Source organism: Panthera pardus, unplaced genomic scaffold (genome assembly GCF_024362965.1).
Source record: "Panthera pardus isolate Hobbes unplaced genomic scaffold, ASM2436296v1 HiC_scaffold_3, whole genome shotgun sequence".
Classification (NCBI taxonomy): domain Eukaryota; kingdom Metazoa; phylum Chordata; class Mammalia; order Carnivora; family Felidae; genus Panthera; species Panthera pardus.
Window position 1 is genome coordinate 54,071,083 of NW_026526876.1, and position 15,960 is coordinate 54,087,042.

The 15,960-nt window shown below is 41.6% G+C and overlaps 1 protein-coding gene across 1 annotated transcript; it reads left to right on the forward strand.

Annotated features, from left to right (window-relative positions):
* The first annotated feature begins 3,254 nt into the window (after positions 1-3,254).
* LOC109255087 (olfactory receptor 1D2-like) lies at positions 3,255-4,211 on the forward strand. The gene has a single exon (XM_019429503.2). The coding sequence runs from the start codon at positions 3,270-3,272 to the stop codon at positions 4,209-4,211; it is 942 nt and encodes a 313-aa protein (XP_019285048.1). The 5' UTR covers positions 3,255-3,269.
* Positions 4,212-15,960: the final 11,749 nt, after the last annotated feature.

Here is a 15,960-nt window from a genome sequence, read left to right on the forward strand (position 1 = left end):
CTGGGAGAATAAATGATCTCATTCATGATGCTGAACCATAGGTGAATTTTATGGTAATAAACAACAAAGACGCGAAGCTGTATATACAAAAAGTCTCTAGAGCCTGTGCTAAGAGTTACTCCCATTTTCACTCAACTGCCAAAGGACCACCACATGATTGCTCTACAGTTTGGAATCTTAGAGTTAAAAGAGATCTTAACCATCACCTACTTCCACTAAATGTTTGCATCAGCTCTGAAATGATCACTGAGCCTAGTGTATTGTGCAGCCTGTTCAAATACCTTCTGGGTTGAGGAATCACTTCCCCTGCTAGCTCTCTTCATTGGCACAGCACTCAAGTCTTCCAGGAAATAGCCTGGTTATCTTTCTGTCTCTCTTTTGTTTTCTAGATCCTGACCTGACCAAGTATGGGAATTCCATAATGATACATTCTCACTCTCTCTCTCTCTCTCTCACTCTCCCATGTACACTACACCAAGGGGCCAGCAACAAATGAATCTTCCCTAGGACATCCTGGGTCATTCCCTGCAGGCACAGTCATTCCCTGCTCCCATCTATGTGGTAGGCAGAGCCAGGCACAGAATGGAAGAACAACTAGGGCCCTCATACCTCTTTGTCCTGAAAGCAGGATTTCCTACTTTAGGGGATTAAGAGATAGAAAGAAGCTTGAAAACTGGTTAAGAATAAGACTCCCTTTGTGACCCCATAACAGCTCCTCCATTTACATATGGATTTGAGGTTGGAAACATTCTTTCTCCTCCAGCATTTGAGTTCTTCTCTAAACCCACAGTGAGGTAAGAATCATTACTCTTGCTTAATGCCTGGGAGAGCAGTTAAGGCATGGAATTTAGAGACAGAAAAGCGTCATCAAATTCCAGCTCCATGAGTTACTTCTTGAGCAACGTTGGGAAACTCATTAAACTTCTAAGTCTTGGTCATCTCACCTATAAAATGGAGAAATAGAAACAAACAGTGCTGTTCATGGAATAAATATAAGATCTTAATATATATATATAAAGCTTTCAACGCTTGTTTAACCAACGATGCAGTATAGGGGAGTTGTTTGCTCACAAAACAGTCATCTGGGGGTGCCTGGATGGCTCAGTCAGTTAAGCATCAGACTCTTGATTTCAGCTCAAGTCATGATCTCACAGTGTGTGGGTTCGAACCCCGCAGTGGGCTCTGCGCTGACAGCGTGGAGCCTGCTTGGGATTCCCTCTCTCCCTCCCTCTCTTTCTGCCAATGTTCTGCTCTTTCTCTCTCAAATAAATAAACTTAAAATAAAAACAGTTGTATATGTTAACCTGGGACATGGACTCAAACTTGTGACTCAAAATCTCCTCCCACTGTACCAGTGACAGTGGGTATCTGGGAATTCAACTCTGTTAATTGAGATAACACATCCACTCATTTGCTAAAGGCCAGGTTGGCCTCTCCCCTAAAACCTAGAGCTCCAAATTACTTTTATCTCATAGATTATTCACTGTCCCCACACCTACATTTGTTTGTCCTGCTACTACTTCAGAATCATCATGTTCCAGGCTGAATTTGCAAAACAGCTCTACTTTCTTTGACACACTGACTGATTTTCAACACAACTGCCTTTTTATCTGTACCTTCATTTATTCATTTAGTCTCTTGGGCTTATGACTCTTCCCCATTCCTTCATCTCAAATGCACTAAATGCCTACTATTCTATACAGTTCAGTTCAACCTTCCTTTCTTTTTTTTTAATTGAAGTGTAATTGACACACAAAATCTTACTGACTGATTTAACTCTCCCCCAAAATAATTTGACAGTCATCCCAATGCCATTTATGGAATAATGCAACTTTGACCTGTGATAATAACTCACTTAATCCCACATGTACTCAGCTGTTTCTAAAGTTTCTGTCCCATGCTATTGATCTGTCAGCCCAGCATCAGTACCACACACTTCCATGATCCTTTATAGTTGGTAGAGGAACTTAGTCTCTGTTTCAACTTTTCCCTAGCTTATTTTCATGCCTATTTTTAGATGAAATTGAGATTCGTTTTTATTTCTTAAAAACCCAGTTAGGGGCACCTGGGAGGCTCAGGTTAAGTGTCTGACTTCAGCGCAGGTCATGATCTCGTAGTTCTTGAGTTCAAGTCCTGCATCAGGCTCTCTGTTGTCAGCACAGAGCCTGCTTCAGATCCCCATCCCCCTCTCTTCCTACCCCTTCCCCACTCATGTTCCCGCTCTCAAAAATAAATAAACAGCTTTTTAAAACTCCGAGCTTTGACTTTGAATAGGTTAATAGTAGACTTTGTTCCCTTGCAATATTTCAATTTTCCATTTGGAATCTGGTATATCTATCCATTTATTAAGTTTTTACTTTATACCTCTCGAGAATTTTAAGATCATGCCTGTTTCCTGTTAGCATTTTAATGCACAGATCTATTTGTTGATAATGTAGCTGGTATTATTTCACATTAGATTTTAGCCTTATTATTCCTTATTATTGTTTACATATAATAATAATAGACAATATCTGCTGAGAGCTCACTGCATGCAAGCTCTCTGTGTTAAGCAATTTATCACTTAATTTTCTTCATTGCTGATCCATTTTTCAAATAAGAAATTGGAGTCTTAAGGAGCTCAGATAAGTGGCCTGAGGTTTCACACTTAGTAAGAGGCAGCACTTACCCTTCAATTCCAATGTCTGACAACAGTCTTAATCACTGCAGTGTATGCTTATAAGAGCACCATTAGCTTTGGGTCTATTCATTATGTGATTGGCCACTTTCTATTTCTAATGGCACTTCAGTTGATTGTCTTTGGTTTGCCAGCTAGATCATTCTCTCAGCAAAAATGATAATTTTTCTTTTCCCTTACAAATTTTGTCCTTATCTCCCTCTTTTGTCCAATTGTACAATATCCACTTCCTATAATGCATACACCTATTTTCAATATCACTCTAAATCTACGAAATATCAAAACTATAACATAGTAATCTTTAAGTACTTCGAGAATATTGTAAGCTGATAGGATTTAAAATAAGACATGTACATTACTTCTATAATATTGAGTATGTCAAATTAAAAGTCCCTGGGAAGACTAAGCTGCATAAAGATTTTCCATGTTACGCTTTCTTTGTTGTTACTTCATTGCTCACATTTTTAAAAATTATAAAAGTTAGTCTATTTTTAATGTCAAGAGAATAATTGCTTTTGAATATCTGAATGTCCTTACTCAATACTCAATTAGTAAATGTTTGTTGGTGCTAATATTGCAGACAATTGGGGAAATGCATGGAGGCAACCAGAGTGAGACCTCAGAGTTCCTACTCCTGGGGCTCTCGGAGAGTCCTAAAGAGCAGCGGATCTTGTTCTGGATGTTCCTGTCCATGTACCTGGTCACAGTGGTGGGAAATGTGCTCATCATCCTGGCCATCAGCATTGATCCCCACTTGCACACTCCCATGTATTTACTCTTGGCCAACCTCTCCCTCACTGACCTCTTCTTTGTCACTAACACAATCCCCAACACATTAGTGAACCTTCAGTCTCAGAACAAAGCCATCTCCTATGCAGGGTGTCTGACACAGCTCTACTTCCTGGTCTCCTTGGTGACTCTGGACAACTTCATCCTGGCCACAATGGCATATGACCGCTATGTGGCCATCTGCCGCCCCCTCTACTATGTCACAGCCATGAACCCTGGGCTCTGTATTTTGCTCCTCACCCTGTGTTGGGGACTTTCTGTCCTCTATGGCCTCTTCCTCACCCTCTTCGTGACTAAAGTGACATTCTGTGGTTCCCGGAAAATCCACTACATCTTCTGTGAGATGTATGTCCTGCTGAGACTTGCATGCTCCAACACCCAGATCATTCACACAGTGCAGATTACTACAGGCTGCTTCATTTTCTTCACCCCCCTAGGGATCATGATCATGTCTTATGTATGGATTGTCAGAGCCATCCTCCGAATACCCTCAGCTTCTAGCAAGTACAAAGCCTTCTCCACCTGTGCCTCACATTTGGCTGTGGTCTCCCTCTTCTATGGGACACTTGGTATGGTATATCTGCAGCCCCTCCAAACTTACTCCATGAAGGACTCAGTAGCCACAGTGATGTATGCTGTGGTGACCCCCATGATGAACCCTTTCATCTACAGCCTGAGGAACAAGGACATGCATGGGGCTCTGGGAAGACTGCTCCTAGGGAAAGTCTTCCAGAGGTTTACATGAGGTACTTTGGGGCAATGAAGGGGACACTGTATAACTTTAGGCCCCCAAATCTTGTATTTACCTCACCTCTACTTAGGTCACTAAGATAAAGCAATTTTAAGTGTGTTTCTTTAAAAAAAATCTCTAAATATATAAATTAAATCTGATCTAATTGCAGGGAAAATTTTGTAGGATCAACATCATGAAGAAAATCTTGGCAGACCTTTCTTGATTACAGGTGGGTTAGGTGAACAGAAGAATGATGAAAATATGGAGGATCTTAACAGCGTGGTTGACGTTCTTGCTATGGACTTATGTGGCATTTACATTCAATGATTAGAAATAGAGTATTTTTCTTAGGCACATATGGAATATGTGGTAGGAATTATTAGGTACTAGGCCACACACAGACACACACACACAGGCACACACAGCCTCAACAAATATAAAGGAATACAATCTGATCATAACTCAGCTGGTTTGGATGTTAATGACAGAAAGGTAAATAGAGAATCCCAAATTTTTGACATTCGGAGACAAAATGCTGGCTAAATCAAGGTTAAAAATGAAATTAAAATGGAAATTTGAAAATATCTATTATTAAATAGTAATAGAGACGTTGCATGTCAAAACTTTTAGGACATGGCAAGCATGAAGCTTTGAGGGATTATTACAGTCTCAAGTGATTATATTAGAAAAAAAGAAAGCTCCATGTTTGTTGAACTATGTGTCCTCTTAGGATTCTGGAACAAATGAACAATGTAATAAATGCAGGGAAAACAGAAGATAAAGAAATTGAGAATAAAAACAATAATACAAAATATAATAGGATCAAAAAAGTTTAGTTCTTTAAAAAAATGAAGTGGACAAGGGAAGAAGAGAGGAAACACAAATAAACACTATACTGGGAGGAAAAAAAGAGGGATAAAACTAAAGATAAAATTGAGATTAGAATGGCTAAGGGGGAGGAATTAAAATGGCAGAGCAGCATGGAGACCCTGAGCTTGATTGTCCCTGAAACAGCCAGATTAGCATCAACCCATTTTGAACACCTAGGAAATTGATCCGAGGATTAACACAACAATCTGCATACCTTGAGCCACAGAACTCGGCAGATACAAGGTGCGGAGAGGTGAACTGGGGGAGAGAAAAGTCATGGAGGGTAGGGAGCTGTATGAAGAGAGGACAGAAAAAGAGAGGGGGGACAATGAGGCACACTGGGATCGTGCAAGAAAAGCACTCCCCCAAAAGTAGCAGGAGAGAAAGGGAGAGAAAGAGTGAAAACACTTGCATGTACTGAACAAGAAATCTATCGCCAAAACCATTGACAGGAAGAAAGGAGAAGGTTTCAATACCACCAGGATTGTATAAACAGTGGAGTCCAGAGTCTGAAGTTTCAGAGCTCAGTGCCTGGCAGTGCTCTACTGAGGAATCAGGGCAAATCCCCAGGAGCAGGCAGCAGGATCTGAGGGGTCTGTGTGCCACATGGGGAGAAGCAGTTCCCATGCTTCCAGTGCATTTGGTAGAGGCCATACAGCCTCCCCGCAGGCAAAGTTCCCAGCAGACCCTGGAGAGCAGCCACGTTTGCTGCTACTGGCACAAAGATGCCAGAGTGTGGTGAAACCTGACACTGGCTGTATGTTGTAATTTGCTGTAATCTCTGAACCTCTGCCTCTGCTCCATCACACAAACATTTTCTGGGTGCAAACTAGCACCCAGCCTTTCCTCAGTGAGACCCTCCCCCATAGAGTTGGCACTGGGCCAAGCTGTGGGAAACTCTGAAGCCTGGGGTTTTGAAACACAACTCCATCTGAGACAAAACTCTGGACAGAGGTGCTGCCTGGCAGGTGGACAGCTTGGAAATGGACAGGGTAGAGGCAAGGTGGACAGAGTCCAGAGACAAAGGAGGGGTGATGATTGCAGGTCAGTGAGAGCTCAAAGTTCCTGTGCGAGAGACTAGGTGAAGCCATTTCCACCTCTCCCACACACACACATGCATGCCACAGTGATCCACCTCAGTAAGCTAAGCACCACTTAGTGGAGAACAGAGCCATTACACCAAGCCCCGCCCAACTGTGCCCTCCAAGCACATTCCTCTAGAAAACAAGCACAAGTCAATACAACTGCTTAGTACTATAACAACTATAGAAGGCTTCATAGTTTCAATTCTAGGGGAAACTGGTTGTAACTTCATTCCAGTTTCATTCTGTTTGTTGGTTCATTTACTCATTTTCTTTGTTTCTGTTTTTGCTTAGGTTATTTTCTGTTTTTTCATTTTCTTTCTTTTCTTCTTCATTCTTGGATACAGAAAGAGAAAATTTTATTTATTTATTTATTTTTTTACTTGTTTTTTAAATTTTTTATTCTATTTCACTTTATTTCATTTTATTCTAGTATATAATTTTTTTAATTTTTTTCTTGTTTTTTTTTTTTCTTTTCTTTCCCTTTTTACTCTATTATAGCAAGCTTCTTTCAACAAGAATACCAAAACACACCTAGGATCTACCTTCCTTTATTTGATTTTTTGTTTGGTTTTTAATATTTAACTTTGTATTTTTTACTTTATTAATTTTTTCTTCCTCCAAAATGACAAAATGAAGGAATTCATGCCAAAACAAAGAACAGGAAGAAATGACAGCCAGAGGCTTAATCAACACAGATATAAGCAAGATATCTGAACTAGAATTTAGAACCACGATAATAAGAATACTAGCTGGGGTTGAAAAAAGCATAGAATCCCTTTCTGCAGAGATAAAAGAAATAAAATCTACTCAGAACGAAACTAAAAATGCTAAAACCGAGATGCGATCTTGAATGGAGCCACAACGGCAAGTATGGATGAAGCAAAGTAGCAAATAAGAAATTTAGAAGATAAAATTATGAAGAATAATGAAGCAGGAAAAAAGAGAGGGACACAAAAGCAAAAGATATCGATACAAGACTTAGAGAACTGAGGGACTTATTAAAAAGGAATACATTCAGAATCATAGGAGTCCCAGAAGATGAAGAAAGAGAAAAAGGGGAAGAAGGTTTTTATCAGCAAATTATAGTGGAAAACTTTCTTAATCTGGGGAACGACACAGACATCAAAATCCAAGAAGCACAGAGAACTCCCATTAGATTCAACAAAAAACAACCATCACCAAAGCATATCATAGTCAAATTCACAAAATATACAGACAAGGAAAGAATTATGAAAGTGGCAGGGGAAAAAAAGTCCTTAACCTATAAAGGAAGACAGATCAGATTTGCAGCAGACCTATCCACAGGAACTTGGCAGGCCAGAAAGGAGTGGTAGGATATATACAACATGCTGAATTGGAAAAATATGCAGCCAAGAATTCTTTATCCAGTAAGGCTGCCATTCAAAATAGAAGGAGAGACAAAGACTTTCCCAGACAAACAAAAAATAAAGGAGTTCATGACCACTAAACCAGTTCTGAAAGAAATTTTAATGGGGACCCTTTGAGTGGAGAAAAAACAAAACAAAACCAAAATGACCAAAAGCAACAAAAACTAGAAAGTACCAGAGAACGTCACTAGAAACACCAACTCAACAGGCAACACAATGGCACTAAATTCATCTTTCAGTACTCATCCTAAATATCAATGGACTAAACACTCCAATCAAAAGACATAGGGTATCAGAATGGATAAGAAAAGAAAACCCAATGGGGCACCTGGGTGACTCAGTTGGTTAAGCGTCTGACTTCGGCTCAGGTCATGACCTCACGGTTCGTGAGTTTGAGCCCCGCATCAGGCTCTGTGCTGACAGCTCAGAGCCTGGAGCCTGCTTCAGATTCTGTGTCTCCCTCTCTCTCTGCCCCTGCCCCACTCACACTCTTTCTGTCTCTCTCTCTCTCAAAAAATAAACATTAAAAAAAAATTTTTTAAATATGTCCATCTTAAGATATGCAGAGAAAGTTTTCAGTAAAACTCTAGACAAATTTTATTTTAGATAAAACTCTAGATAAAAGAATATCCCTGATAAAGTAGTAAAATTATTTTATTAAATCTCAAGCTTTAAGTATGTATCTTAACACATCACACATCACACATCACACATCTCTGTGTGATGAAATGGGAAGCACAAGATGAAGCACTCTTGCATCTCAAAGTACAATGGTTATCTTGAGAGGAAGTATTTGTGTGATTGTTTTGAATCTGAGCTGAACTAGCCATTTCATGGAACACCATTTTAATTTGAAAGAATAAACTGAAACTGGTTATTCAGACTTGGGTATTTGGCATGTATTGTCTCAAAAACAGATGAAGTGAGCCTCTCCCTATAAGGAAAACAACTGATGGAGCTCATTACCAGTACTAATATTTGAGCTTTGAAGCAAATGTAAGAATTTTGGAAAATTTGTGTCTGTTATGGTGAGCTCAACAGCTTTCCAACATGTTAAGCCTTTTATGAGGAGACCAGTGATGAGATAGAGACAGACAGACAGACAGACATAATGAGAATGTGTCAACAACATATAATGAAGTGCCTGACCATTTGTTAAGTATACATAACTCAGATAACTTATTGAGCTAATATTTTCCAAATAACCAATGCATTATGTGACAAAGTCACACGTAAGTAAAAGATAATTTCAAACTGCAAGATAAAATCAATGGATTTTAATGTCATAAAGGATAAAAAGTTCATTATATGGTATCAGATTCCACAGTGCCACTGATCTTTAAGAAGCCACCATTTATCAAGTTTTGCTACAGTATCAAAGAGGAATATCCACAATTAACTGGAAATATGATTAAAATACTCCTCCTTTTACAATTACATATTTGTATAAAGCTGATGGATCATCTTCATATACTTCAACCAAAATTACTTACCACCGCACAATGAATGCAGAAGCAGATATGAGCTATCCTCTATTAAGCCAGGTATGAAAAAACTTAGAAAAGGGGCGCCTGGGTGGCGCAGTCGGTTAAGCGTCCGACTTCAGCCAGGTCACAATCTTGCGGTCCGTGAGTCCGAGCCCCGCGTCAGGCTCTGGGCTGATGGCTCGGAGCCTGGAGCCTGTTTCCGATTCTGTGTCTCCCTCTCTCTCTGCCCCTCCCCGTTCATGCTCTGTCTCTCTCTGTCCCAAAAATAAAAAATAAAAAATAAAAAATAAATAAAAAAAAAAATGACAGAATATTACTCATCGATCAAAAAGAATGAAATCTTGCCATTTGCAATAACGTTGATGGAACTAGAGTGTATTATGCTAAGAGAAATAAGTCAGTCGGAGAAAGACAAATATATGATTTCACTCATGTGTGGAATTTAAGAAATGAAACAGATGAACATACGGAAAGTGAAGGAAAAATAAGATAAAAAGAGAGTGGGAGGCAAACCGTAAGAAACTCTTAAATACAGAGAACAAACTGAGGGCTGCTGGAGAGGTGGGGGGATGGGCTAAATGGGTGATGGGCATTAAGGAGAGCACTTGTTGGGATGAGCACTGGGCATTATATGTAAGCAATGAATCACCAAAGTCTACTCCTGAAATCATTATTATATGTTAACTAACTTGGATTTAAATAAAATTAAAAAAATTTTTTAAATAAATACTAAAAAAAAAAAAATTGAGAGAACTGCATCAATGGAAAAATGAAACCCAGCTATCCACCAGTTATTTTTTTATCTTCCATAGCAAAACTGCCATACAGTCAATTAGTTATATTGCAAAAATGTTTGCAACAAAAATACTTGTGGCAGATGTCTACAGCAAAGAGGCTTACAGCAAAAATACTGGACAAGGGATGGTCTACCAGCTGTATTTCTCTGAAGATATTATTATATTTATACAAAAGTTCCATTCTTGTGCTTAATTAGGTCTATTCCATTGGGTGTAAGTTCTTTTTGTTTATCATTACATTTTCATGAATTTTGTGCTTTTGAAATGGTTGGTGATACTTGATGTATGAACTTGTGCTTATAGCCTGAGATTCCCTATTTACTTGTGCTTTGTCTCCTTGTATATCACCAACTTGAGTGGGGGTGGAGGTCAAAATGGAGGCTTGTATTCTGCACCGTTTTCACTAAGAGTTGGATCAAATAAGAATTTAGGGGCACCTGGGTCAGCTCAGATCATGATTTCATGGTTTGTGAGTTTGTGCCTCTCTTTGGGCTCTGTGATGACAGTGTGGAGCCTGATTGGGATTTTCTTCCTCTCTCTCTGCCCCTCCCCATTTGCATGCACATACGCGTATGCTCGTTCTCTCTCTCTCTCTCTCTCTCTCTCTCTCCCTCTCTGTTAAAATCCATAAAACATTTAAAAAATAAATGAGAATTTAGCTGGGATAAGGAACCTCAGCAGCTGGTCTTCTGGGCATGAGTGTTCCCTGTTTTCCCCAGATTTCACTAGCTACTCAGGGCACCTCTCTATCTCCAACCCAATCTTCTATATTCTCTCCCTCCCACCTGCAGTCAAATAGCCCCATCACTGTTGCCTCACCCAAGGGAGTTATGTTTTTGCCGCTCCCACTGCAGAAACACAATTGATCATTGTGTCAGGAGTCCTGGATGCCTTCTCACACTATAGTCTATCACTTAAGTGAAAAACACACTGCACAATGCACCCACAAAGTACATCAGTATTCTCAAACACAGCGGGGTGGGAGAGCACAGAGAATCAAACCAAGCCAAGGGTCAGGGGCCAGGGAGGAGACATCCCCTGAGGTGGGTCTGGGAAGACAGGAAAAAGGAGCTATGGTAATAAAAAAGGAAGTAAAAGGGGAAATTAGGCAAAGGAAAGGGCATCAATAAAATCACAGTCTCCTTAAATAGCAGGGCATATACAGTTGTAGGCAGTTTGGAATAATTAGAGCATTGGGTGATGAAGCTATTAAGGCAATGTCTTATGTTGGGTTCTCCAGGTGCTGACATGGAGTTTGGAGTGGAAAGTGTTTACTAGGGATCAACACCTATGAACGAACAAGGGAGGAAACTTCATTGGGTAGATCATGTCAAATTTGCAAGCAAGTCCAACAAAGCATTAGCCAACCCAGCAGGGAGACCTAGAGTGAATACTGACCATCAGAGTTGTCCCACATCACTCCAAAATGGACACTCTTTATATCCCCACCTGTCTTGGTCACCAGGGTGGACTACCCTGGGAAAGATATGCCCTCAGTCCAGGAGGCTCTGTGCAGCTGAGGCAAAGCTTCAAGGAGCTGACAGCTGGAGGCTCTCTGCTGACTGCTGCAGTCCCCACAGCTGGACAGCAAGTTGCCCTTAAAGGGGATCTGGACAGTGCATCCCCATTTTTTCATAGACATGTACAGGCAATGTCATCCATGGTCCCCTTATCACTAGAGAGCTCAAATATTATTCCATGGGCAAGGAAGAGCCCATGAAAAGTGTCAAGCATGGAATGACATGCTCGGCTTTGCGTTAAGTCACAATCTAAATAACCGATGCAAAATCGGAGGTGAAGAGTTAAAACAAAGCCAGTTAGGAGGCTACCAAATTGTCCCAGGTGAAGGGAAGGACCTGCACAGGGCACTAAAAGAAGTATAAGGAGTAGATGGATCAGAGGAGAATTTAAAACATAAAACTTGCAGGAAGCCAAGCCAAGACTATATACTCTTGGAAGATAAGTCAGGGTGTCAAATATTCAGAAACAGAACCTCTTGGTATTCTCCCCTCGCTCCTTACCAGCCTGCATTCAGCTGATTAAGGGCATCCATCTACTTCTGTTCACCAGTTTCCCCAGTATCTAGAGCACTGCCTCCTACATAGCAGACGCTTGATAAATATTTATTGAACAAATGGGTAGATGTGTGAGAGGACCAAGACCTCAGTCAACTGACACAGGATGTGGCTGCTACTTCCCGATCATGTGAGTCTTCAGAAACCTTATCAAATTGGAGTCTATACATTCACACAACCATCCAAGGTGGAATTCAGAACAATGGGAGGGCTGACACAGTCTCACAACCTAGCTTTGGGTTAACAGCAGCTGAAAAACGAATGGACATGAACCCTCTCATGCAGCAGATCCACTGGAATAAACAACCTCCACCATCAGACATGCTACCCACTTACCTCTGAGCCAAAAGCATCTTTTCAACCTAAGAATCTCTCTCTCTCTCTCTCTCTCTCTCTCTCTCTCTCACACACACACACACACACACACACAATTTCAGACATCAACTCTCAAGAGAATGACTAGAAATGCATATTGGGTTTTTTTTTTTTTTTTAGTTTATTTTGAGAGAAAGAGAGACAGAGCACACAAGTTGGGGAGGAGCAGAGAGAGAGGGGGACAGAGGATCCGAAGCCGACAGCAGAGAGCCTGACGCAGGGCTCGATCTCACGATCCATGAGATCATGACCTGAGTGGAAGTCAGACACTTAACCAGCTGAGCCACCCAGTGGCCCCTAGAAGTGCATATTCTAAGCACCCTAAGCCAAATATCTAAGATGCCATTTGATTGGAAATTAAAAAGCATAACCCTATCCTAATTAATCCATAATATTATGTATGAACTCCCCATTGACTCATTCTTAATTGGTTTGCTTGCAAAAACAATGCAAATATGCATAAAGTTAAAAGTAAGGAGTATGTATATATAAATGCCTATTTGCGTAAACTGCTGTGAAGGATATTCAAGAAACTTAGAAGTTCCCTCTGGATATGTGAGCATGGACATCAGACTAGGAAAGAGACATACTTTTCATTGATTACTCACTTATGCAGCTTATATTTTTCCATATATATATATATACACATTACTTTTTTAAAAAAACATTGTCAAAATAAAAAATGAGTCTTCACTCTTCCAACCTCCCCCCATATCTGCTTTGATATCCTAAGAGCAACCCATTGTTAACAGTTTTGATGTGTATCCTTTCAGATACCCATCCTTTCCTCCACAGATTGACCCGCCCAAGGGTGTGTCTGTCTACATGAGATTGTGGAATAAACTACTTAAAATTACCTGGCCGTTGCACTAAGGCTCTGTGTTCTTTGTTGTCCAGAGGTCAGAGTGACAGAACAGTGACCCAGACAGGTAGTCAGTGATGCTGCCAGAACAGTTTCTGCCAGGTTGCCAATGTGGCAGTGCCCACTGCAACTAACACCCTGCCTCCCCACACAAGCCATGTGTCTAGACCACTGCCTCCGTATCCAGTCCCAGTCCCAGGCTGATTTATAGAGCATTTTCTATATATGATTTTATTGTTTACCAAGGATCCCCACCGTTCCCGTTCTAGTGTGTGTTCCTTCAGTCTTTTATCTATATATGTGTACTACAGCACCCAGCACTGGGCGTCCGCACAGAGGCTGGGCCAGCTTCTCCTGGTGCCAAAGTAACCACTGCCTGCTTCTCCTTGAATCAGGACCCAGCAAAACCTAGAATGTGTTGAGCGGGGACAGGGGAGTGCTACAGTTTTATCCACAAACCACACTATAGGTGCTAGCCTTATACAGGTGCCCTGCCTTGGTCCTACTACCTTTCCAAGGATTGATAAAATAGTGAGTGCTGGAAAAAAAAAAAAAAAAAATCTATTATTGGCACCAAAGAACAAAAACTACAATATTAAAATTGCTAAATATTTATCCCAAGGTCTACAAAATCTAACACATCAACTTAATCAATAGCAACTCAAGTCTTCCAGAGTCACCCACTACTTATGTTCACTGTGGAGCGCGGTGCATTTTAATGTGTTTGATTTTACGTGGGATTAGGCCTCCAGAACTGAGCGCCGACAAGGCCCTTCCTTGGGCGATTCCTGCTGGAGCTGACTCCCCCGCGCCTGTAAAGGGTAAACATAGCTAGTCTCCTGTAGCCCGGGAGTACACTATGACCTATGTAAGCTTAGAAGGACCCCAGAGTATAAGATGCTGAACTAGTGTTTAGTTTGGGCTTTCCTAGGAATGCAGTTTCTGTTCCCTAGATATTAGTTCTGCTTTAACCACATTTGCTAAGTTACTAAAAAAAAAAAAAAAAAAAAAAAGAACTTCCTCTTAACTGCTTGTTTGAGCTTCTGTAAACCTGCTTGGCGTAATCACCCCTCCCCGTTCTCGGGCACCGCATTCTGTTCGAACTAGATAGAAGACTAATGATTCAGCTCTTAACTAGCTAGAGTCAACAAGTTATATTTTAAGATTCTTCAGGATTGTGTAATTGGTGCTCGCCCTTTCAAACTGCCACCCTTTGCAACTCGAGTGGTCAATACAACCTATATAAGACATTCCCAAAGCTGGTTCGGGGCCAGACTTTCGGGACCTGTTGTATTTTCCTGTCTGGCCCGGCGGTAATAAATTTGTTTTGATCTTGTTTTTGCTGTCCGGAGTTCATAAGCGATCGCGACCTACAACAGCGCCCAGCTCTGCGGGGTTGGGCAGGGGTATCCACAGTGATCTCCTCCACCACCACCACCACCACCACCACCCCCGGCCCCCATTCAGTACTCCTCCCCAGACAGAGCATCCAGATCTCAACTCCAAGAAGGCTCCGCTTCCACACTCCCTGCCATCTTCTTCTGAGGGCGACACTGGCGAGCGCCCCCGACTCCACCCCAGGACTAGCTGTCTCCTGACGCTCATCTAGCCCTGCTTGCCGCCGCGGATCCCAGTCAGCGGTGCAGAACTCCGTGCACCGGAACTGCCACCTACTCCGTGCACTGCCACCTTGAGACTCACGAAGAACCTCTCTGCCGGCTCCAACTAAAGAGCTTTCGAGTGTAGGAAGATGCCTGCAGCCAATGGGAAGTCCTGGAGGGGTGGAACCGACCGATGGGAGTGGAGGGGCTAGCCAAAGAGGCACACCCATTCTGGAACAACAACCAATGGGGAGTTGAGAAAGGCGGGACTTATGCAGAACAGACTAATAGCACGGAGACTAACAGCACGGAGAAATCACTGCTCTAACAACCCTTCGGTGACAGCCACAGAGCTTCGCCCTCTGGCTCCGCAGGTTGCGCGCGCCCCTCAGTGGCCGCCTGGCGGAGATGGCAAGCGTCGTTATTAGAAACAAAAGTAGGCTGTTTCCCAAGTTTAGAAGAAAAGATGAGCCTGCCCACCCGCCCCTCCCACCTGGGAGCAAAATAGTCCCGGCCCTCCTTAAAACTAAGTCATTCTTGGGGCGCCTGGGTGGCGCAGTCGGTTAAGCGTCCGACTTCAGCCAGGTCACGATCTCGCGGTCCGTGAGTTCGAGCCCCGCATCGGGCTCTGGGCTGATGGCTCGGAGCCTGGAGCCTGTTTCCGATTCTGTGTCTCCCTCTCTCTGCCCCTCCCCCGTTCATGCTCTGTCTCTCTCTGTCCCAAAATTAAATAAAAAACGTTGAAAAAAAAAAATTAAAAAAAAAAAAAAAAAAAAAAAAAACTAAGTCATTCTTACCCAGGACCACCAGGCCCCTGCTCCCACGGCCGCAGGCTCTCTCTGATGTGAAAGCATTAGCTGCAGGATTCTAAGTCAAATACTAGAAAATTAAGTCCAGGATTACATTAAAAGAATAATGTCTGTGCTGACAGCTCAGAGCCTGTAGCCTGCTTCAGATTCTGTGTCTTCCCCCTCTCTCTGCCCCTCCCATGCTCATGCTCTGTCCCTCTCTGCCTCTCAATAATAAATAAACGTGAAAAAAAGAAAGAAAAAGAAAAGAATAATGCACAATTGCAGTGATCAATCAGATCATTAGAAGAGCAATAGCATTTGATTAAAAAAATTTAGCATTTATTAAAATTTAACATCGATTACTGAGTTTAAAAACAAAAATGAAATTCTCAGTACACTAGGGATTCAAGGAACCCTTAATTTAAGAGAC